The 25,500-nt window shown below is 42.9% G+C and overlaps 2 protein-coding genes across 12 annotated transcripts in view; one reads left to right on the top strand and one right to left on the bottom strand.

Annotated features, from left to right (window-relative positions):
* LOC142580170 (proton-coupled zinc antiporter SLC30A1-like) overlaps positions 1–9,760 on the bottom strand; it is a 203,967-nt gene extending 194,207 nt beyond the window's left edge. For 3 of the 10 annotated variants that reach the window (XM_075691031.1, XM_075691032.1, XM_075691033.1), the window contains exon 1: positions 777–887. In XM_075691031.1, the coding sequence (XP_075547146.1) occupies positions 777–872 (96 nt within the window). In that variant the 5' untranslated portion in view covers positions 873–887. The other 7 variants (XM_075691036.1, XM_075691039.1, XM_075691040.1 and 4 more) reach the window with 6 other exon arrangements.
* Positions 9,761–10,169: 409 nt separating this feature from the next.
* The window catches only part of LOC142580177 (uncharacterized), a 78,058-nt gene continuing 62,727 nt past the window's right edge, over positions 10,170–25,500 (top strand). For both annotated transcript variants that reach the window (XM_075691050.1, XM_075691051.1), the window contains exon 1: positions 10,170–10,353. In XM_075691050.1, coding sequence (XP_075547165.1) covers positions 10,249–10,353 — 105 coding nt within the window. In that variant the 5' untranslated portion in view covers positions 10,170–10,248. The remainder of the gene's footprint in view (positions 10,354–25,500) is intronic.

Below are 25,500 nucleotides of genomic sequence, written 5' to 3'. Positions count from 1 at the left end.
TTACTTAGCTGTTTTGTTCACAATAAGGCCAAAGCATGCATTGTCTGTGGCAACGCTACACAGAAAGCATGCTGCAACAAAATAGCATTGCCGTTTGCCACCGCTATAGTGAAAATATACGGCAGAGCTTACTAAGTGGCTCAGTGTATTGCAAATTTATTGTCATCACTTTGTTTTGCTACATCCTGTATCTGTCTAATAAAAACACAACTTCTGCAAGCTCATAATTAAGCTTTCAGGGCTAGCCATTTCTACTAAAAAATTTTCCATGCATTATGTCTGAAGGCAAACTTCAAATGGTAGTGAAAAATTTATTATGCAGAAATTATTTCCGACTTGTCAGATTGTTGTCTGGAAGGCTTCAACATTTCCAAAAGAATTTAGAGACTACCAAACACACAGGTTCAAAAAGTTGGCTCAACATGACAAGTTTTGTGTACCACTTTATGTGAAGGTTTTATTCCACCTGCTTTCCTGTCTTCAGGTTAATGCCCTCTTTGGAGCCCGAGAGTACACCAGTATTTTGCGCAACACTCTCATGCTGTAAATATTTTCAAAACTGAATTTTCTGCACACAGCACCGGTGTCTACTTACACAATTTTTCTACAAGACATGGTCACAAATGTTCCCTGTACAAAATTCAGACTTTTAAGTAAAACTTGCAGAAGTACTCTGGTGGGAAGCACAATTATTTCCACTGCCCAATCAATGTACCAAGCCCACCTTTTTTTTCTTCATATCATTAGTCTAGAAACTACAAAACACGCAAGCTCACCTTCTCTAATAATGAAAAAAAGAAAGTTCCTTCACTTCCTTCACTATGGCTGAAGCTATATGCAAGTGACACGCAGTTGCAGCCATGGCACCTCATCCCTGTGCATGACGAGATCGGCACATATAAAAAAAAACAGATTTGCAGCAAATTTTCAAGTGACGCTTCTTTTACTCTTATCATAAGAAGCCAACAATCACTGACACCAAGGAAAACATATGGGAAATTACTCGTGCTTAATAAATGAAAAATAAACTATAAATAAATGTAAATGAAAGGGATGAAAAAACAACTTGCCGCAGGTGGTGAACGATCCCACAACCTTCGCGAAAATTGTTTGAAAGCTTTTATACACCTTTCAGTCGCAACTCAAGCAAAGTGATCAAGCCGCCAGCAATGCCGAGATATTTATTTGCTTCCAAGGCATTTCAGGTCAAATAGACTTGGATCACGGATGAAAATTAAGAGAAATTAAATGTAAGACTAACACTTATCAAAGCACATTTTTTCCACTTACAATTCGTGAATGCAACCAGTTGCCCAAACAAACTTTCGAGTGCCGATCTGAACCAACGTTTCGGGCCTTGTTATCAGATGTATGAACGAGTGCAGTTGTCTTCATTTAGTACTCGTTTGTCGTGCCCTGTAGTCTTTTTTTTTTTTTGCTTTCTTGTAGTTTTTAGAGTAGGGTTTTTATTGTAGTAATAGAGTTTTTGTGGTTTATCAATGTTCTTTGTAGTCTTCTTTTTTTCCTTTCTCACTTTTTGCTTAGTTATGCATCCTCACCCCCCCTGCAATAATGCCTTTGGGCATTGCAGGTATTTAGAATAAATAAAATAGAATTGTGGGAAAGTAGACCTATTTTTCATGGTGACAGAAGGCGCTATTGCAGTTTAACAAATTTTACCTTTCTTTGAGGTGGCAACTGTGGCCTTCCTGCCACTCTTGAAAGGGTTCGCTTCACTCCTATATAACGGTTCATCACTGGGCTGACAGCAGTAACACATCATGAATGAAAGCATTCGGGATGCCACCTAGCCCTGGAGCTTCAAAAAATTGCAGAAAAAGAAAGAAAAAAGAGAACCGAAGAAATGCTGCTAAGTAAATGACGAGGTATTTAGTGCCATTCTGAAGGTACATGTTACTTCAATTAAAAGATCCACAGGCTTGGCAAGAAATTGGCTGGTAAAACCCGCCCGGTAAACTTCAGGGCTGCGGACTACAGGGATAAAACCAGAATTCTAAACTGCTTGAGGCTTAAGGGAACAAATTACAGCATTTCTGAGGACTTTTTAAAGAGAGTTGCGGAAACCAGGAAGAAGTTATGGAGCTCAGCAGCGAAGGAAAGGAAAAAAGGCTGCAAAGTCTAGCTTATTTTTACCTGGAACAAGGAAAGTAATGAAAGGTACAAACGTGGCAATGAATAAAGACTTGGCAATGACTGACGCAGAAAGTGTGAACATCGGTGCTTTAAAACAACTAATGGAAATGTGAGAAGCATGTTAAATAAAGGCTAAACTTCATGAGCGCGATTTTGTGCGCGACAGCGACGAGCGACGGCTTCGAGCGACGGATCGGGCCGTCGCGTGAACAGAGCGCTTGGTCTTGTCGCGCGATCACTCGGTTTTGCAAATCTAGAATTCGTCGCTCGTCGCCCGGAAGTGCTATGAGCGACTAGCCAATAGCAAAAAGCCGGAACTGGATGTACATAACTCCAGCACTTCCGACTGTCGCACGGAACGAGCAAACGATTGAATTTTTATACGTGCAAGGATAAGAACCTACTGCAAGACTTTCAGAAATATTTTATGCTGCTTTTTTCAGTAAAATACATCAACTTAAGTTAATAAAGCACACGTCACGCTAGTTTCGGCGCCTATATTGCTGCCCTCATACCGGCAATACTGGGGAGGCGTCGCTTGAAGTCATCGCTCGCATGGGGTGCAACTTGTAGGTGACGAGCGAACGCGACAACCATCTCCATCGCGTCGCTTGTCGCTGTCGCGTGCAAGATCGCTTGCATGGGGTTTATACTTTAAGGGGAGGCACTTTGACCTTGGAGCATGAACCTGACCTTATCGTAATTACGGATACATGGTTAGACAACAGCATGCAGAAGTTACTCCCCGAGAATATAGCATAGTCCGGAAAGGAAGGGGTGGAGGCATTGCTATTCTGATTGAACAAAATATAGCAGTCACTATTATACCAGTTCCAAGTGACATCAAAGCTGTTTGGACCAAAACTAACTTAAGTATTCGGGTAGAAGCTTGGGCGAATTAAGTCAGAATGGCGGCATTGCGTAGCACGCGAATGTAGAAGAGCATTCTTTGCTTTTCTCCTCTGTCCTACATTCACACAGAACTATGCAATAATGAAATTATTGAAGTAATCGTGGTGTCTTCTTCACTGGAGAGGTATACAGTGCCTCCAAATACGACAGAACAAATCCTCTCTTCCTAAGCTCATGGATTCTAATTTTAGTCAGGACAACAATATTGTGCTTTTAGGTTATTTTAATCTTACAGATATTGATGGGGGTTACTATTTACCTGTAGTAGCAACAACTTGATTTGGGTGAGTTGGTTCACCTTGAGCAAAACTTGAAGCAGCGCAAAGAAGATGAAGACGACAAACGAAAACACACACAACAGAATGAGCGCAGTACTGCTAACTGGAAAATTTATTGAAAGATCACAGAGCTTTTATAACATGTCAAAAAACACCAATAACCAAAAGGTTGAAACACATGCATACAGCCTACAAGTATGCATACAAGCATGCGTACTGCCTACACATTTAGCTACGCATTGCAACAAATGCTCATGTACCCCAATGTTCCATGACACTAGGTTCCTGAAGTGCGCAAAGAGTAAAAAAGAAAGAGAAATTGTAGAAGCTTACTGCATTACCAAAGCAAGAGATAAATGTGTTAGCACTGCGTCACTCAGCCTAACAAAACATAAGATGAATTTCCTAGGTAAGCACCTATATTTGTAGGCAGTACACATGCGTTTCAACCATCTAGTTATGGGCATTTTTTGACATGTTATAAAAGCTGTACGATTTTTCAATAAACTTTCCAGTTGGCAGTACAGTGCTCATCCTATTGTGTGCATTTTCGTTTGTTGTCAAAGGTTTCTAGAGCATTATATTGCTTAAAGTACCAGTCCAGATGGCCTGTTTAAGGACTTTTTATACCGGTACACTGAGTGTTTAGCTAAGCACGTAGCAATCATCTTTCAGTCATCCATTAGCCAAAGTACATTTCCTAGAACTTGGAAAAAGGCTAAAATAGTCCCCATTCATAAAGGTGAAATCACGACAGACATAGATAACTACAGGCCCATCTCCCTTACGAGCCCCTCCTCTAAGCTACTGGAGCACATTGTCAGTAATCACCTTTCAAATGATCTCGAAAAACTTTTTGTGCGCAAATAAACAGGGACGAAGAATAGGGGCAACACAAGGACGCAATCTGTTCCAACTTGGCCGACTCGCAGTTATGCTTCAGATCTCGAAACGCATAATTTATCATCACTTATTGAGCATAAATTCTGCAAGGCTCTGTCTACCATTACAAAGTTTAGTAAAGTAGAATTAGTTCATAGCCTCTTTGAAACATCAATAACCATGGACAGACAGACCTAATTTTCTTGGATTTTACCAAAGCATTTCATTAGGTCTCCCACCCAAAACTGTTGCTGAACATTTATCTTTTCTTTCAAAATTAGCAGATAACTAACTGGTTCAAATCTTATCTTCATCCATGGGAACAATAGGCTGAAGTAAGTAGCTGTAAATCAAACCTGCCAGTAGTATCTGGGGCGCCCGAGGGCAGCGTACTGGGACCCCTCCTATTCCTGGTATTCTTTTAATTATCTGTCGTATTGTACAACTGTCCCACTGCAATTATGTGCAGATGATTGTGTTTTATACAAGAGGATAGAAACACTTGAACTCTGTCGAGTGAGGCTAGCTTACAAGGACTCTTTGAGGAACTATCAAACATTTTTTGGGATATCATCGGCCTTAGTGAGATTAGAAGAACTGGTGAGGCTTATACAGTGCTGACTAACAGCCATGACCTCTGCTATAGAGGTCTCCCTGATAAGAAGCAATACGGGGTAGGATTCCTAATCCATAAGGACATAGTGGACAACATTGACGAATTCTACAGCATTAGTGAGAGGGTAGCAGTAGTCGTAATCAAATTTAATAAGAGGTTTAATAATAATAATTAAAGGAAGTACAAGCCTATGCTCCAACATCCAGTTGCGACGATCAGGAAGTAGATCAGTTTTATGAAGATACCATGAAATACCAACTAGCCCGTACCCAAACCTTGCTTCAGTTTATGAAGATGTTGAATTAGCAATGAGAGGAGTGCAAACTCAGTATACTGTAGTAATGGGCAACTTCAATGCAAAAGTGGGGGAAAAGCACGTGGGTGAACAAGCAATCGGTAACTACGGCGTCGATTCTGGGAACACTAGAGGTGAGATGCTGGTAGAATTTGCACAAAAACAATAAGCTTCAAATAATAAACACCTCTTTGAGGAAGCCAAGCAACAGAAAGTGGACCTGGAAAAGCCCTAATGGTGAAACAAGAAATGAAACTGATTTCATACTTTCTGCCGATCCCAGCAGAGGTGCAGGTTGTAGAAGTGTTAGGTAGCGTAAAGTGCAGTGATCATAGGTTAGTGAGAGCTAGGATTCACCTCAATTTGAAGAGAGAAAGAGTAAAATTGGTCAAGAAGAAACAGGCCAACCTAGATGCAGTAAGGGTACAAGCAGACAAATTCAGGCTGGTATTTGCAAACAAATATGCAGCCTTAGAACAGAGAGATAAAGATGACATAGAGGTAATGAATGAAACCGTAACTAGGCTAGCTCCAGAGGCAGTAATTTAAGTGGGAGGCAAGGCACCAAGGCCACCAGTAGGCAAGCTCTCCCAAGTAACAAAGCACCTAATAAAGAAGCAACAAAGTGTCCAACTCAAGAGATAAGATAGAATGCATGGAGCTGTCAAAACTGATGATCAAAAAGGCAAAAATAAGGGATATTCGAAATTATAATGTGAGTGAGACTGAGGAAGCCGTAAAAAATTTACGCAGCCTGAAATCAGTGAGAAGGAAACTTGGCATAGGGCAAACCAAGATGTATGTGCTGAGACATAAGCAAGGTAATATCATCAGCAATTTTGAAGGTATAGTAAAAGCAGCAGAAGAATTTTACCATCGAATGGCAAGATCTCGAATTAGCTTAGACTTGAGGAGGAAACGGAATAAACAGGTTCATAAGGTGATCATTGAGTTAGCAGTAAAATGCAAAATAGAGGAAATCCAGATCAAGCTACAGAACAGGTGTTCAGCTTTAACTCAGGAAGAGGACCTTAGTGTTGAAGCAATGAATGACAATCTTATTGGCATCATTAAGGAGTGTGCAATAGAAGTCGGTCGTAACTTTGTTAGACAGGCTACTGGTAAGCTATCGCAGGAGACAAAAGATCTGATTAAGAAACGCTAATGTATGAAAGCCTCTAACCCTGCAGCTAGAATAGAACTGTCACAACTTTCCAAGTTAATCAACAAGCGTAAGATAGCTGACATTTGGGAGTATAATATGGATAGAATTGAGCATGCTCTCAGGAACGGAGGAAGCCTAAAAGTAGTGAAGAAGAAACTAGGAATAGGCAAGAATCAGATGTATGTGCTAAGAGACAAAGCCGGCAATATTGTTACTAATATGGATAAGATAGTTCAAGTGGCTGCGGAGTTCTATAGAGATTTAAACAGTACAAGTGACACCCACAACGATAATGGAAGAGGGAATAGTCTAAGAAGTTTGACATCCCACAAGTACAAGTAACGTCGGAAGAAGTAAAGAAAGCCTTGGGAGCTATGCAAAGGGGGAAGGCAGCTGGGGAGGATCAGCTAACAGCAGATTTGTTGAAGGATTGTGGGCAGATTGTTCTAGAACAACTGGCCACCCTCTATACGCAATGCCTCGTGACCTCGAGCGTATCGGAATCTTGAAAGAACGCTTTTGAATCCATAAGAAAGCAGACGCCAAAGACTTGAAAAATTATAGACCGATCAGCTTACTGTCCATTGTCTACAAAGTATTTACAAAGGTAATCGCAAATAGAATCGGGAACACCTTAGACTTCTGTCAACCAAAGGACCAGGCAGGATTTCGTAAAGGCTGCTCAACAATAGACCATATTCACACTATCAGTCAGGTAAAAGTGAAATGTGCGGAATATAACCAACCCTTATATATAGCTTTCCTTGATTACGAGAAAGCGTTTGATTCAGTCAAAACCTCAGCAGTCATGCAGGCATTACGGAATCGGGGTGTAGATGAGCAGTATGTGAATATACTGAAAGATATCTATAGCAGCTCCACAGCCACCATAGTCCTCCATAAAGAAAGCAACAAAATCCCAATAAAGAAGGGCGTCAGGCAGGGAGATACGATTTCTCCAATGCTATTCACAGCGTGTTTACAGGAGGTATTCTGAGAGCTGGATTGGGAAAAATTAGGGATAAGAGTTAATGGAGAATACTGTAGTAACTTGTGATTCGATGATGATATTGCTTTGCTTCATAAGTCAGGGGACCAATTGCAATGCATGCTCACCGACCTGGACAGGCAAAGCAGCAGGGTGGGCATACAAATTACCATGATCTTGGAATGTAGCGCTAAGTGACACGGACACAGAAAGGAGCAGACAGGACGAGCGCTAGCTCTCAACTACAATTTTTATTAAAACGAAGAACATATATATATAGGTGATTGCAAATACCGCTGCATAAGAATGTGACAAGGTAAAAAACATCAGTTAAACATATCAGGAGGCATGGAAGTCAAACAAGGAAACACACAAAAAAAGATTACTTCAGATTAATACACGTATTGTGAAGATACTGAAATTCGCATTATAACAGAGACAAAGATGCATGGCTAATGCAAGTGTCTCCTAATCTTTTGATGTGGAATGCCTTGATTATTTCCCGTGTGGTTTGGCATTTGTGTCTGGAAAGAATTTTTGTCTTCAAAGAAAGGTTTACAACCACAATTGAAACAATGTGACGCTAGATGTGATGCATTAGGGTTGTTTAGTGAATGTTTGTGTTCTTTTAGAGTAATATTAATGCACCTGCCGCTCTGTCCAACGTAAGTTTTCCCGCACTTGAGTGGAATCTGATAAACTATACCAGCGTTACAAGGCACTAAAGGGGACATATGTCTAACGCCGCAATCATCTTTTCTTTTTTTGCCACCCAGCTCAAGTTTCCTATTTACTATAGGGTACATGCTAGACAACTTGCGGGGGGCCGAGAAAAGACACAAAAATTATTTCCAGACACAAATGCCAAACCACACGAGAAATAATCGAGGCATTCCACACTTATGCCAGCAGTAACACTTAATAGTTGCCCTCATAGCATTTGCAGCACTGTCAGAGCACGCTGAAACAACCGCCCGAATATGCCACGAGTGTAGAATACGGAAAAGTGATGCACTCACTCATTCCTACTCGTTCAGAACTCCCATGATATTTTGTTTACGACGGAGACAAGCAAATGGTACCGAATGAATGCAAGCGGGCACTTTTCTTGCACTAGTACAGGCACGATGTCAACGCACGTTCATGGCGATTCGTTCGTGAACTTAAAGAAAAAAAAACATTTGAGAAAGTTCATCTTTGCGCAGTTACGCGACACCTGTCAGATCGTGCAAGACGGTGTTTGCGGTTACTGCCAAATGCAGACTTTATTTTCTTTAATCGCCATCGTTTCGCAAAGCGCCTTTTCGCTGAGCTCACCGCTGAGTCGCCGTCGGCTTTGAGCATGTCGCTGCCCGTCGAAGACTGTGCATAACCCCGCTCGCGAAGGCGTACGACAGTAGTCACGCAGCAGCAGACTGCGCTTCCGGCGAGGGGGGCACAATTTGGACCGAGACGGACGCTCTTCGGCCACCCCCGAGGTCAAGCGGAAACTGCTGACTCACCTCGTCTTGGAAGCCCCTCGGGCCGGCGGGTGCACGGCGTGGATGGAAGCGCTGCTGGGGTCGTCACCACCACGCTATCGGCGGCGCTATCACCTCACTCCTATCGCCCGCCCCGGCGCACGCATCACCGATCACCACGAGAAAGGCTGTGCTTCTTTGCACACATCACCGAGCCCACTTTGCGCACCGCACCACGGGAGGAAGACGGTTTCGCCACCACAAGCACCAACACGTCCCGTTCCCGTTTCCGCTTGGATTACGACGCCGCAAGCTCCAAAAATGCGTCTCCGCTGGCGTTCACACCAGTCGACCGATGCAAAAGGCGCCTTCATGCGCCTGCACATCTACGCCGAGGGCGCCGCGATCAGCCCATAGAATAAAGAACTTTTGATCAGCCTTTGAGCCGGTGAACACTTTGCATCGGCAACGAAGGTCGCTCGAGGAGAAAAGCTACCCAGGTATGCGAGTGAGCAGAGGCGCTGTGCATCCGGTATGCGATGAAGACTGACCTTCGTACCATAGTTCGTACGTACAGCACGAGAGACGCTCATACAGCCTCAACCTATCGCCCATCCGGGCGTGTCGCTGCCATCGACTTGCACTAGGTCACTCGAGACCGTCAGCGTAGCAAACTATGCGGCTCGGATAGCGCACGCCTGTGTATTAGCTTTTTCTGCTACAAACAAAAATACCTTCTAACCATAATAAATTGAAGACACACACACGCAGCCAATGCACGCAGCTCTGTCGCCTCGAGAGGGTGCTCGACCGAGTCAGATCCTGAGAAATATGGAAGAAAGAAAACCGAAAGTAATTGGGTTGGGAGAGTGTTGTGGTATGTGTACAGGAATTACATTGATTCACAGTGGAGGAAAAGAACTATACATATATATAGGAAGATTACCAGAAAGTGTGCGGCCTATATAGGGTGAACCGCGTTGGATGAACAACAGCCGAGCAACACAGCAACAAAGAACGTTAAGCGGAAGTCAGAGAGTTTGAAATAATCTCGGGGTGGCGGCAATTGAAAAGCAGCCTGCCATGAGTAACTACTTAAGAGGAAAACACTAAATCAGGAAAGAAACAATTTATGATAACACAAAAGGAATCTCATTACTTTTCGAAGCGAGATCGTAATGCCTTAGAACACGCACCTATAAAGCGAGATATAAGAAGAAGCATGTGCTTGCTGTGGTAAAGCTAGGGAAACGATGGAGCACGTTTTCTTAAAATGTGAAAAAAAGAGCGGGTTTCTATTTACGCCCAAGCCCAGCGCTCGACCGCTGCGCCGCCATGCGCCACTCGCGCGTACCGCGCTTCTGGGTACTTTTTTCGCTGAAGCGCCACGGCAAGCGCCCTAAATCCCATAGATTCTTCTAGGTACTTGGGAGACTAGGGAGGTGTTCTACGCCTAGGCGCGCAGTCTGCTTCGCCAGCTCGCCAACGGCCTTCGGCGATGTCCGCCTTTAGGCCTCGGCAACGCCCCGCCGTTTTTTGGGTCTTCGGCAAGAACTCCGTTGTTTTTGTGCGCATACACTGCAGGTCTTCGCAGAGTGTAGAGGTAAGCATTTCCTTGTTTTTGTTTCTGAACTTGGTGTGATATTTTAGCATCGCTGTGTGGCGGCTGCGTCTTGCTGCTGCCTGGGCTGGGAGAAGGCAAAAGTTATATCATAGAGAAAGGGATTGAACAAGAGCGGACACTCGGCGAAAATTGGAAACAGGAAACACGTCACTCTATACTTTTAAGGCAGCATCTCGTGCAACGCGGTGCTCCCCAGACGACTCCACACAGAATCGACTCCTGCAACGCACGGAAGTGACGTCACTTTAATAAATTAAACTAAAAACAATTGAAATATATCAAATCTTACTAAACAATGCGTTTAACTTGCAAAGATATGAAAGAAAGTTGTCTTATACGTTCATTAATGTACACATTTTGATTAAAGACATCAACGCAAAATGATTTCAACTATACTGTCATGCGTTTCTCTATAATAATAGTCAGCGTTCAATATTACAAGGCAGAAAAATATTATGCTATCTATCAGGTGCCTGCAGAGATGGAAAGCAATTTTTTTGAGCGTCTCGTGCGTCACCCGAGAGCCCGAGGAATGTGGTGGGGCCGCAATCACACGCACGCCTCTCCCCCGTTTCCTCTCTGGAGCAGCAGACGACAAGCGCAGCAAGCGTACATGCCCACGTTTACGTCGCCACACGCTGTGTTTACAGCAATCTCCGAACGGCGCAATATGGATTTATATACAGTGTGACAGATGCGTGAAACTGCAGTCTTCGCACTGTCACTCGAATGTTTCCTCAAAGGGTCGGGCCCATACGAGTTCTTTGCTAGCTGTCTACCACAAAAGTCGGTCACCACGATTCGTTTTCGAGATCGAAGCAACCAGTGAACCAGTTTTGACACCCCTTTTCCTACAGCGCCGTGCGTCTTAATGTCATCATAGCTGCGCAAATATTACTGACTCGGATCGCGGAGAAACCGATGCGGCCGCCACAAATGTGCTCGATTATAAACAGAAGCTTTCTTTTCTTGCGTTCCCGGGATTAGCCGCGTCCTCGTGCTTATCCTCGAGTAAATTGAGCGGATCCTTGAAAGAGTAATAGTAAACTGGGCTGGTCCCGAAGACCTTGAATATGTATTCAAGGTAATGTATTAAAGGTACGGTGACCCAGTCGTGGTTGCTTGTTGAGCTTGGAAGGCTTAAAAAGAGGCAAACCCATGCTTTGCCATTGGCCAATTATCAATTAAGGGAACACATTACGAGGTCAGGCAAAGAATGCACCTGGGTAGGGTGGGAGCTTCAAATTTCGAACCTATTTCCTATAGTGATGCACATTATATTAAGATTCTTTTATGTGAAATTGCTGAACGAAAACAAGTAAACTTCAAATATGCTCCACATTATAGCTATTATCATTCTGAGCTTAAAGCCTCCTTAAATTTCTGTAATAAGTCTGCCCCTGGCACTTGATGGAATTATACATACACAAGATATTAAAACACTTGCATCCTGAAACACTAATGATTCTTTAAATTATAAAACAAAATCTGTCATTTCAGGCATCTTAATTGTTCTGCATAAAAAAGAAAGCCATTGTAATTCCTCTTCTCAAGGAGCAAGATTAGGATCCATCTTTGGCAGCTAGCAACAGGTCTGTGATACTTACTGTAGCTGTCTATGCAAAGTCTTCAAGAAAATGATAGATCGTATCATCTCCTACACTTTCTAGAAAGCTAAATAAGCCGTATCAATGTGGCTTTAGGGAGGGCAAGTTGACGATCAATGACAATCGGTATACACTGAGCCCATCAGGTTCTTTCTGATTACATATTTGCAGATATAAAAAAATCTTGTTACACAACATGGCACTATGGAATCTTGTGAGGCTTACCTGAAATAAGCATCGGTGACATGCTGAGCATAACAAAACTATGTGAGCCCATCTCACCCCGCCATTGGTTTTTCGTCACGTACAAGGCAGAAACGCCCAACTCACCATACTACTTGAATTGCATTGAAAGCCTCTCATGATGTTTTTTCGTCACGTACAAGGCAGAAACGCCCAACTCACCATACTACTTGAATTGCATTGAAAGCCTCTCATGATGCCATCTAGTCCATCTGTACAGCACCCCACATCATAATAGTGCAAGTCCCTCTCTATCACTTACAATAAAAGATTCAGTAACTTACTGCAGTGAAGCAGCTCAAACAACTTACAGTTAAGAATGCAACAAATCTGTCAATAAATTCACAGACTCTACACTTCCTTACATCTCATTATTGAGGTGCACTGAGTACAAGGGCACAGATGGAATTGGTTCAACCATTTGGGCATACCAATTGGCTCAATCAACTGCCTCATTTGTGACGCCTAGCTGTATTCCTCCACCTAACCTAACTGTAATCCCCATGCTCTTCACCACGCACTGGAATCTTGCCTCTGGTGGGACACGTATATATGTGCCTTACTTCCCCGATAAGTCTGCTCCTTGTCTGTGACCTTACCCGGACACAGGAAATATCTCTTCAGAGATTGTGTCCTGGAGCAGTCCTTAGACAATCCATCACTTGGGCTTAAGGATCACCTAAAGCTGACTAAGAAATGTGCCCCAAGTGCTCAACTCCTGTAGCAATGCCAGTGGCATATACAGAGGGGGGGGGGGGCATGAAGGACACATCCCCCCTTCCCCAAGATGTCTGTATGTAGCCCCCACATCCCCTCTACTCCCTCAACCTCTGCATCCCCAGTCAAGTGCGCCACTTAGTAGCCTCATGCTAACATTCACTCAGATTCTGAACACTGCATGCCACACTGTAGTAGATGACATGTCAAATACTCTGAGCTATTTACATGGCCAACATGCAGACTGCCATTCACAATGCATGTTAAGAGCATTGTTGCCAGATCTTGGACAGATCGATCCTTGGAAATCGTTTAATGACCCATGCTAAGCATTCGCCTCCTCAACAGTAACAATGCAAAGAGTGCGACACCTCATTCCTTAAGCTTCCAAGCATGTGCTAGGTGTGCATATATGCAACTTCAATACTTAGAACTGAAATAGAAGTATACATGCTCAGAGTTCATCACTGACGCCTCAAAATCACAAGCAAGAGTATTGTTTACAGCACTGGGACCTTCTTTTATTACGTGTGAAGCTGTTAATCTGCAAACAAGCATCCTTACAAGAAAAGCACTAACAGTTATTTTCCCCATATTATAGGCACAGCATTCATAAAGCTGTATTACTACACATTGACTGCCTTAGCACAATGAAAGTAATAAAAACATATAAAAAACACAAAAACGTGGTCCTAAGCTAGTTACACAAGTATCTGTGCATGGCCTAATTGCATATGGTGCCTGCTCGCTGGGGCTTAGAATGAAATGAGCTTGCAGCACCGCGGAGTCCGAGTCCTGACGGCGCAGGCTTCCTCTGAGAATGCTGGCATTTTAGCGCTCATAGTGTGCAGTGAGGTCCCCCTTCTCTTTTAAAAATTTTGAGCCCCCCTGTAGAGGCTGCCTAGGATACATCTCTGGCTCACAGATTATAAGAAGAAGCATCCATCACTTATAGAGGCCCTGAAAGTGGAGCTCACGTTTCATTCACGTACCTAAAGCTTTTCTTGCATAAAATGTTCAGAAGCAATTTGCAAAATACATGGAATATATAAAGGTCAGTAATGAATTACACACAGTGCAGAATAAGTGAAAGATGGGCAAGGGGGTGCAGATTTATAGCGATGTCTTGCTTGGCAGCACGATGTAACACAGACAAAAGAAGAGAGGTGAAGAAAGTAAAGACTTGGCACTGTATACCCAAGAAAAATATTTGTTTAAGGAAAATGCTAATATATACATAGATATATATATGTCCTGAAGCAACAGTATACACAACGAGAAAAATAAATCGCAAAAGTAGATTCACAAAGTCACGTGATAACAAAACAATGTTACAGAATGGTAGACATGTACAAAAATAAAAACGTAACAATAATTCATTTCACTCTAGGACACACATCTAGATAATTGCATTTCTTGGTCACAAGGGTCACAATTTAAGCCTGGCTAATACATTTGTCTCGTAATTTGTTGATACATAATGTTTCAGTTATTTCGCTCATTAATTTGTTACAATGATGGGAAAGCATAAGTGTGTCATTGAGCATGGGGTTACATCCACATGAGTGACAGTAACTGGCCAAATAGTAAGGTAGTCAAGACGAAGTGAATGGATGGTGGTGCTTCTGCACTCTCGTGTTACACCTCATCTCAAGATAACGGGATCAGGTATACCAAGTCTAGGGAGCAGCATACAAACTTGGACGCATGTTTTGTATGGCAATCAGATTTTGCTTTTTCTGTTTTTACCTTTTTACACTTCGTGCAGCCTGATCCCAATGGAAAGACAAGCAAGGTGGCTGGAATTTGGAATGTGGAGAATAAAAACGGATGGCATGTACACATTCTTACCTTCTGATGAGCTGTGAGTCATCAACATGCAACAAGTTTGGAGGGTCCACCTGTTCTCCATGTCTTTATGGAGAACAGGTAGTCTAGCCATAAAACATGTCTATAAAATAGGCCTATCCATAAAACAACATAACAACAATTTATTATTACATTATATTTTTTTTATTTATTTATTTGGCAAATACTATCAGCCTTGTATAGGCTGTGACAGGAAGTGCGATATAATGTGCACCTGTTTACCTTTCAGTACAGCCCTTTTCCTTGGCAACAATCTACTTTTCAATAACAAAACTGTCAGGTACTTTTCTCAGTGGTGTAGGTATGCTGGATATATATACAGTCTTCGAAGTCTTAAATCATAGCATTGCCTCCAGTTGAAGGCTTAAGCTGCAATCCTGCAGTGCACATGGAGTGCCAGCTTCCAAACCATTGTGCGTAAGGGCTCTGGAAAGGCGCACAGTGCTTGGTAAAAGACCACACCAATTCAAATGCTTTATCTTCTCATCTCCTCATACATTTTAGCAAAGACAAACATGACTTATAGGCTTGTAATTTTAACAGCAGATATATTTTACACTCCTATACAGCAAGTAATTTAAGCCTGTATACAGCCAATATTAATTCCTTATAGCAATCCATTTTTAAGTGTTAAATGTATCATGCAACATTCATGGCATTCTTTAGTCATTCCAGGCCCTTGTACTATTAAACATCAGACATAATCAGACAAAAAAGGGACATCAGCATAAAAAGAATATGCATAAGGCTCTGACTTGCCTAAACTTGACCATGATTGCTACAGAAATGTAGTTTTGGCAGTTTTAGGCACCTTGCAGCTGGAACTATGTGCCAGCTAACACTGCTTTAACCAGCACCATTGCCACTCCCACCACTGCATCTTAGGTTATATAATGACGTTTATATAATGGCCAGTATGACATTTTTAGAGGCATTCACCTGCCATGCATTGTGTTACCTGTGCACATTCACAGAGAACTAACAGTTAATTGTAGCACGCAAAGAAATACAAACCTTCGTTAAAAATTATCTATGCCATAAGCTGCGCACATATGCTGTTAAATAAAAGAGCCACGTAAAGATAAGCCTTTCCTTCATGTCAAATGGACAGGTGTGTGCATATAAAAGAAAAATAATTTTTAATGCTGTAAATGGAATGATGACGGCGATCCATCCTATGTTGCCCTGAAAATCATAGCCTGAGTAAATTGCAGTGTCCTCTAGGCATCCTGATATCTCACGTAAGAAATAGCTGCATAATTACTTTTCCTAAACATTATTCTTGTATTAGTGCTAATATAAGTACAGTGCCATACAGCAGGAGGTCAGAAAATGTCATTATCATGGGAGGATCTCTGTATAAATGAGAAGAGAGAGCTGCAACTAATAGAGAGATCAGTTATCGTAGCTGTCTTACATGCTTGCACAGAATGACAAGTTCCATAATTGTGCTAAGCTGGGCATGCAATTTACGCATTTGGATTGAGATAAGACTTGATTCAGTACCATTATTTCCCTCACTTCTCAGATGGTGAAATCTAGTATAGCCCACTGCTGAGCACTCGGTCAACGAAACTGTGCTTGATAGGTGATACATGGTGAAATTGAAAAACTTGCAAGTTGGTGTGTCACCTCAGTGTGAGCTCTACCAGCACTTGGTTGAATTCCGTATACTAAGTCCAAAGTCAAGGTCGATGACTTCCAGACTGGCCTAGGCTAGTTCGAGCCTGAACCAGAAAGATGAATTCCAAGGCTAAGGAGAGGTAGCTCATTAATTGTTAGCATGACTGATGGGTTGATTCCTACCTCAAAGTCAGTTTTTAAGACTGACCTTACTTCTCCTTATCTTAATTGTTAGTAACATGAATGCAGCAGGACTGTCTTATATATAGTTGGGGACCAACAGTCTCTGCATATTCAGTGAGTATGTCAAGAGCATTTTGCAGCTATTAAATTGCATATCAAGAATCCCATGCGTTGATCAAATCGTCATGTCATCAGTATAAATAAAGAACTCAATGCTTGTGATGTCTTGAAGCCTCCATGCAGGACGAATGATGAACAGCAAGGGGGCCAGAAGAGAGCCATGTGGCACACTGTGGTTTGAAGCACAGCTAGGATCCAATATGAAAACAATTTACATGCACACTAATTCTTCTCAGACTCAAAAATATGAGTACCACTTTTCTCACCTGCTTTGGTAGACAAAATTCTTCCATGTTTCAAAAATTACCTAAATTATGTTCTGCATTATTGCATGCATTGGTTGTATCAGTTGCGACCACCGTCCACAACTAGTGGCTGTGAGGGGAGACAAGCAGGACACCATCTGGCAGGAGAGACAGGCCATCCTCTGTGCCTAAGTACAATCTGAATCGAATGTGCTGCTGGGTACATTTAATTTTTATATTCAAGCTCCCATGTTTTTCAAGGTGCATGCATGGCCATCATTAACTTCATTAACCAATTTATGTCTGCTTCAGGATTGAAAGCTTCAGTCATATTCTTGCCTTGCATTAGCTGACTCCATTCTAGGCCAGTGAGTTATGCTATCTCGAATTACACCTCCCAATCCTCTGCTGCACATTGCTGCCCTCCTTTCCTCTAGCACCAATTTTGGTACTCTTATAGATTATCAGTTAACTGTCTTGTATATTATATATAATAACTGATAATTTCTGGTATCATCTATTCCTTGTTAATATGTAGGGTATTATACATAATGCTGCAGATAAAATTGATATGTCCAGTAGCAAGTATTATCAGTGCAAATGTGGCAGTGTATAAAAGACAGAGTGAACAGCAGCAATGCAAGGAATATAAGTGATGGTTGATTAGCTGTGAAATGAGATGCATGCGGGGGCTAACCCACATTTTTTTAATAGAAAATTTGCCACATATATTGCGATTACAAGCCAATCTTGCAATTTCATAATAGGAGTGTGCAAATATTCAAAATTTCGAATATGAATCAAATAGTCTTTGCTATTCAATTCGTATTCGATTCGAGAATTCACTATTTGAAGTTGTCGAATAGTACATTTGTTTTGTTCGAATACTGTAAAAGACAACAACACTTCTTGCAGTCTACAAGGAGGAAGAGTGATATAAATGAAGAATCGTTGAATGGTTATAGTGCAGGACAACTGTGATTGTTGCACAGATGATCCAGTTTCTAAACAAAGATATGGAGGAGGTCATTTACATGCTATAGTTGAGTAAGCATGTCCTGCCTTAGGAAGACTTTGCATTTGCTCTGTCAAATTAGACAAAGCAATTTATTGTTTGGTCAAGCTCTCCATATGCTTGGATTCCTTCAAAATGATATGCAGGGCTGCAGTATTGCCCTTAACTCCTTCACTGAGCTGTATACTCTACTATACTCTACTACATGTGTCTTGGACATGCTGTTCATTTTCTTTTATTTGTGTCATGGTCATTGTGCACCAGATATGATTGTGCTTTCCTTTGCTTCTCATTTACAAGCTTCCTAGTTGACTTGACATCTAGTTGTTAATGGCACTATACACATCCAAAAAGGCCAGCAAGTCTTTTTTTCCTTAACAGACTCTACAGCATTTTTCATTTCGTTATTTTGGAAATTGGGAATATTCAATATTTGATTTGATATTCAGAGGTAATTTTTCCTGAATATTGCTATCGATTCAATCAGAAAATTTCACTATCAAAGCATGCCTATTCAATATTAAAACTGCAACAATAAAATGCTTAGGTTTCAGTGCATGAGAATAATGTCACTTATAATTGCTGAATGTTGCGGCTTACGTACTGTGTGCATAACTTCGCCGCTTATATTATAAGCAAGAAAGGCGCAAAAAGATTGCTTGGAGGCAGGGGACAGCTGAAAAGTGAAGCTTGCTTGACAACATGTCAAGCATTGGGGGCCCCTAGATGGTAGTGATGGCTGGCAGCCAGCTCAGGTATAAAATTAGTTTTGTCTTATTTTTTTCTCCTCAGTGGCTCTGACGAAGTGACATAGGAGCTCTGCGCCAAGAAGGCTGCAGCAGAGAGAGCTCACAGTGCTTTGCACAAAGGGAGTGACAGACTGTGAGGAGTTGAAAGATACTTCTTAATTTTGACAGCTGATGCTATCTTGGCATACATGCTATTATCTGAAAGTTGCACATATCTACTAGGAGTTCCTTGAGATTTTCAGTTTTTTTTATACATGCTGTGATTTGTGTGCAAAAAGGCATGGAATGTTTTCGTTCATCTCATGAATAAAAACACTTTTTATTGATTCACTATTTTTGTATTTTGACTAAGCATACAAGCCGTAGAATCCTTAAGTTTTGCAGTGACGTGCGTAAATGTTGATATAACTAATATTGCACTGCACAGCACTTCATTCGTTTCAAGCAGCTATGCATAGACATGCGTGCAATGACAGAATGAATGTTTGCATTCACCGTCGGCGCTCAGCGTTGCCCATGTATTAATTAAATTTACTAATACCTTAGCTACTTCTGCTGCAAGATTTATGGCAACGCTTGTGTAGTCTTGTTAAGCTTGACGGAGTTGTAACGACATCACCTGGTCTGCCTGAAAAAGACACATTGAGATGCAGACTTGTGCAGAGTGGCACAAAATGTTTTCACTTCACATCACGCGCAAAAGCGCCACCTGTGCTTTCATGGCATTTCATGCATCCCTACTTCTGCCGCGGGTTTACCGCAACGCTTGGCGCTGCGGTGAAGTTCGACAAGTTTGTAATTATGTCGCACGATATGATCGAATTTCACGCTTTGAGACGGCATCTTGAGCGGAGCGGCAGCAAATGGTTACATTCATCTTAAGCACAAGCGCACTGTGGAGTTACTCGTTCGATTCCACGATATGTTTGCGTCTGCCGAGGGCTTTACCTCAACGCTTGGCGCTGCGGTGAAGTTCGACAAGTTTGTTATTATGTCGCACGATATGACCGAATTTCACGCTTTGAGACGGCATCTTGAGCGGAGCGGCAGCAAATGGTTACATTCACCTTAAGCACAAGCGCACTGTGGAGTCACTCGTTCGATTCCACGATGTGTTTGCGTCTGCCGAGGGCTTTACCTCAACGCTTGGGCAGTGCGGTGAAGTTCGACAAGTTTGTAATTATGTCGCACGATATGACTGAATTTCACGCTTTGAGACTGAATCTTGAGCGGAGCGGCAGCAAATAGTTACATTCATATTAAGCACAAGCGCACTGTGGAGTCACTCGTTCGATTCCACGATGTGTTGCGTCTGCCGAGGGCTTTACCTCAACACTTGGGCAGTGCGGTGAAGTTCGACAAGTTTGTAATTATGTCGCACGATATGACTGAATTTCACGCTTTGAGACTGCATCTTGAGCGGAGCGGCAGCAAATAGTTACATTCACATTAAGCACAAGCGCACTGTGGAGTCATTCGTTCGATTCCACGATTTGTTTGCGTCTGTCAAGGGCTTTACCTCAACGCTTGTGTAGGGCTGTGAAGCTTCATAAATTCTAATAACATCGCATGGTCTGATAGAATTTCATGCACTAAAGCGTTTAATTATGTGTGGAGAGGCAATGAAACTTCATACTGAGCTCGCAGCTTCACAGGCATAGGCTATTCTTTAGATCAATGATAAGGCTGTGCAGGTTTCTTTTGATGAATGAATAAGTGCTCTTTACAGAATGAATGGTAATCATGCTGTGAAGCGTGCAGCAGCAGTCATCAGCCATAGCCGGCGCTTTTTCGAATGTTTTATTATGCTTCTGTAAATTGAGTCTGTATGTTCGAGTTTACGCTTCACAAAAGACTTGAGTGTGATTCTCTCACAGGAAAAGCGTTTAGCAGGCATGTGCGTTAAAAAGCCGTAAACAATGACTGACCTAGAGGGAACGTAATGTATTATACGCATTGGCGCTGTGCATCGTACGTAGCTGACCGAGCATTGTATATGCAAAGCGGGTAGCGATGTAGCAGAACTTTCGCTCGACACCGCTTCTAGCAGAACCGGCGCGTAATAATAAACAAATGAAATGCTGAAACCAGCGGTAACACCCACATTGTTCAGGTACGCGAAAGAGATCCGGGCAAGCATTGCAAGTCAATCCAGTCCTCTTATGTCCTAGCGAATCGTAGTGTTCGTGAGTTCGCGTCTCTTATGCACGTTGTTTAAATTTGAAGCGTGAGAGTCGCTTCTTAATGCTTTTCAACAATGATGAGTCTGACGGTGAGTTTTACGATGTGGTTACGAGTTTTACAATATTTGTATCTAAACAAGTACGTCTGCTTTCGGCTTGCTATAACTGTTCCGCGTCTGGATGGACAAGTAGCGCGTTTTGCAAACAGCATTTCTAGTGCGGGATTTGGTACTGCGTCCGAGAAAATTTGCACTTATTATGTAGTAACGAATAGTTATTGCTGCTCCTAAACAATGAGTCCACAGCGCCGCCACTGCAAACTAACATCGAATTTACGCGCGTTGGGTGTTCGCACTGAAATGTGTGCCGATGCGTGGTGCAAGGGAAGTCTCTGTACTCAGTTTAGTAGGAAACTCCATGCTCTTGCTGATGGCTGAGTTCTTTCATAGTTTGGGGTATAGTGTACTAGAATAATGTCCTAGTGACACGACCGGAAAGGGGCGCGCAGGCCTCTTTCCGTTGACGCCACCAGGTGTCGCCACTGCGACCTTTTCTAGCAGACCGGCTGCTCTCATATTCGTTGCTATTTAGGCGGTCCGTGTTATTAAGTGTTTTTTAAGGACATGGTTCTTTCATTATAACAGAACAGGATTGTATTTAACAAAGTATTGTGTAAAGGAAGATCTTGAAGGCCTCATCGAGACCATAGTATCGACAATGCCGTCTGCTAGCGTATTCTCGCACAGTATGGCGCTTTCATTGCGCTCGTCGTATCGCATGTGCCAGCTGGCAATTCACTGAGCTTCTTGTTGCTCATCTACTGCTCGAAAGCCAATATATCTGGGCCTGCCTTGCTTCTGTGGAGCTATATTTACCACCCCATTTAAATCGCGTGCTTATCGCAAATGACAGGACAGTTCGTAGCGACTTCGGCGTTGCGCTGCTAACCCCGAGGGCGTAGGATTAAATAATGGACTCGTTGGCTGCACTTTCATAGCGGGAAAATGCAAACATGTCCGTGTTGCCGGTTATAAAACCCCAGTTGGTCAAAATTATTCATGTGTCCCTCCCCCCCCCCCCCCTCTTTACTGCGTGCCTAATAATTAGATCTTAGTGTGTTTTACACATTAAACCCCGGAATGAATTCATTTTTGACTATGCAGTTGCGCACATACAAACTCACAATTTTTCCCGAAATTTTAGCTCCTAAGAAATCCGCCGCATCTTCAGCCCATACTGTCAGAGTGACGCTCGAAAGAAATCCAGGTTACTCTTTTTTTACTTATTCACAATGAAAATAGCACAGCTATAATGGAACCCTAAAGTGAACCTTCCCTAGACACCGAGCATCAAATCCCATTATAAGTAACTATTACTGTTAAAACACATGACCAAAAAACACCTTGTAGCATGGAGTTCTAGGAACATCAACTTAGCTTAATATATTTTGATGCCTGCAGGGCGCCTTCTTTCATTACACTTCTTCACGCTTTTTGTGAAGAAATGTAGCCTGGTTGTGATGTAGAAAGCAGTAAGTTCTGCTGTGATGGATTCGAAGTGTACAGGGCAGCCAAGTTGATGCTGCAGCCTGGCTTTAACAAAACCTAGCTAAAACATCTAAAACACGGTCTGCGTGCAACTCAAGAAGACTAAAACAAACTATGAAGTCTTTGTCCAAGTTGATCATAAACTTGTATATAGGGGAGGCAGGATATGACAAACCACCGTTGTCTTTCATATGGCAAACTCTGCAAGCCTCAAATTTCCTGCTGCCCATTTTCTGATAAATAGTAAGTTCAGGCAGGCTTCACAGCCTGTCTTTAAAATGCACTTTCTCGCCACAACCAGCGATATAGAAAATTAGGCGGCTGTCACTGGATACTGTAGTCCGAAATACCACAGCAGCAGGTTGCAACCTCGAGTTAAAACACGTGAAAGGTGATGAAAGTCACTTTGAGGCATTATTCCTTGGCAGATGATGCTGCTCTCAGAGTCCTTGTCCTTGTTACTTTGTGGTTGCATGTGTTTGCGTTGTTACAATTTTTAATGTTTTTTATGTTTATGTAGCAAATGGTTCGCAGCGGCAAGGGAGCGTACAAATATGTCTTGGCACAGCCCACCTCTAAAGTACAGTTGAGCAGACACTTCGTCTTCATGCCCACTGAAATGCAGAACTTTCTCATGCAATATCTCGAGCCTTTCTTGCTTTTGTACCTACGTTGTCGCGAAAACTACGGTTGAGTCGTTGCCACAGTTAAAGTGGCACCAGAGCTTAAGGGAACATTCACTACTTGGAGCGAGCTAATTGCGAATGGTTCATTCTCCGCAAACTGTCCGTTTTCATCTTACGCAGACTCGACCAGTATCTCGCGAAGTGGTTGGCGGAGCTGACGCTCTCCCGCTCTTTCTTCATTTTGTGCGGTCCGTGCGCTCTTACGTGGCTTCGTGCTTACCATCAGTGCACTTTCTACGGCTGGCCTCTTCCTTTCTGGCCTCTCTTCAACAGGTGCGACAGAAAGGTAGGACGTACAGTCGGGCAGAAGGGTAGGCACCGCGCCAGGCGCCAGCGACAGCTTCCCACGTGGAAGTCGCACTTCGGTGCTATTGATGATGCCGACGTAATCCCTCCAAATGTATCGAGGCTGAAAGTGGCGCTCACATACCACTGAACATAAAAAATTGTAACAACGCAAACACATGCAACCACAAAGTAACAAGGACGAGACACCAGCACGGAATTCTTATGTCAAGTATGCACCAACTCGCCCAGAAAGAAGTTTTAATGAAATACCGCTGAAGATTCCGTGAGATGCTTGTCTGCTGTTCGCAGATTGCGCTCTCCCATTTCTTCCCAAGTTCATTTTCCGTTGGTGCGGCGAACAAGGACGCTTTAGGAGCGCCCTGATAATCACTGCGGCATGCCCGGAGCGTATAAATGGGTGTCCGTCTTTCTTTTTGGCATCGAACCTCCTGTGCTGCAGTAGATGCAGGGATACGCCTTCTTTTTTCAAATCATCCACTGTTTTTCACAAGCATGGCCACGTTGAACGTAACACGGCTCGGAAAACACATGGAGCAAACAGTCGCAGAGCGCGTCTGAGCCGGCTCGACCGCGCGCCAGCAGCTAGAAAAAAGCACAGCAGCGCCACCGACGGCGGCTACTGGCATTTGCTTCAGCCGGCGCATTGTCCCTCCCTCTTGCTCGCGCCACTAGGACATTATTCTAGTACACTATAGTTTGGGGCATACCGCCCCAGATGGTGCAACGTGTTCAGTTCTAGTATCCGTAACCGGAGAACACCGAGGCAGCTTGCCCTAGACGCGGGTGCACTCGGCTGCTGTTTTTGCTCCATCGCCATGCAACCGAGTAATCCTTCGTTGAACCGTTTTCTTCTGTATCAAGCCACTTCCTCCTGCCCACAGTGGCACCATTTCATACAGCATGATGCAGCAACTCATTTCTCTGTTCTGCTTGCACTCAGCACCCTGTCATGTCTTTCCCAGTGAAAACTGCATTAATTGATGCACTAGGCATGCTTGAACTCGGTTTTAGCTCTACTGAAATTTTGCTCAAGCAAAGTGGTATCGTGACTGTTCTACTACCATTCTTCCACTTCGCACCCTGCCATCCATTCTGAAAGTTTGACACCTGATTTAGTGTGAACCCATTTTGATGAAGGAGTTTTTAATACATTGATGAATTAATAAGACCTTGCTCCACTAAGCTTGAGCAGGCTAAGCTGGGTGTGCCAGTCGAGTGAGCATGATTTCTTCTCTGCTCATAATGCCGACATAGATGATTGGCAGACAGGTGAAAGGTTGGACTTAAAAAACATAGTGGTGTCACTTCTAGGTGCTTGACACATTGAGATAGCATGACATATTATGAGCATGACACATTAATGCATAATATAAACAGCTGCAAGGACCCACTAATGGGATTTTACTGGGACAATGTTAGTTTATTACTTTGAAGGATCTAGCAGAAAATGTAGCCTTATCCCAAAGGCAGTGCAGTCTAACACATCATCTCAAAGTACCAGCTGTCAAGAGGAAAGAATGCGAGAAACTGGCACGTTTTGCATGCACCAGATGTTTCAAAGAGTGACTTTGGCACAAGAGAAGTATATGTGCAATTATGGGTTAACGGTTAGAACACAGGAAGTATAATATGGATAGAATTGAACATGCTCTCAGGAACGGAGGAAGCCTAAAAGCAGTGAAGAAGAAACTAGGAATTGGCAAGAATCAGATGTATGCATGTAAGGAAAAAGAAAAGCTGGCTAGAAGGGTAGCGGACCTTGAGCAGTATTCTCGTACAAACAATGTCGAGATCCGGGGTGTGCCGTCCACACAGGGGAGAATTGTGTCGCTGTTCTCCAAAAAATCGGCAACAAGATTGGCTGCCCTGTGGCACCATCTGACATAGACATTGTTCACCGCGTCCCTGCGAAGAAGAATAAACATATAATTGCACGCTTCTGTTCCCGCACTAAGAAGACTGATTTCATAAATAAGGCCCGAAAAGCACGACTAAACACTACTACTCTCGGCTTCCCTCTATCTGCAGAG

Source organism: Dermacentor variabilis, chromosome 4, assembly GCF_050947875.1.
Source record: "Dermacentor variabilis isolate Ectoservices chromosome 4, ASM5094787v1, whole genome shotgun sequence".
Classification (NCBI taxonomy): Eukaryota; Metazoa; Arthropoda; class Arachnida; order Ixodida; family Ixodidae; genus Dermacentor; species Dermacentor variabilis.
Note: the sequence above shows the minus strand (reverse complement) of the source record. Positions and strands in the feature narration are given on the sequence as shown.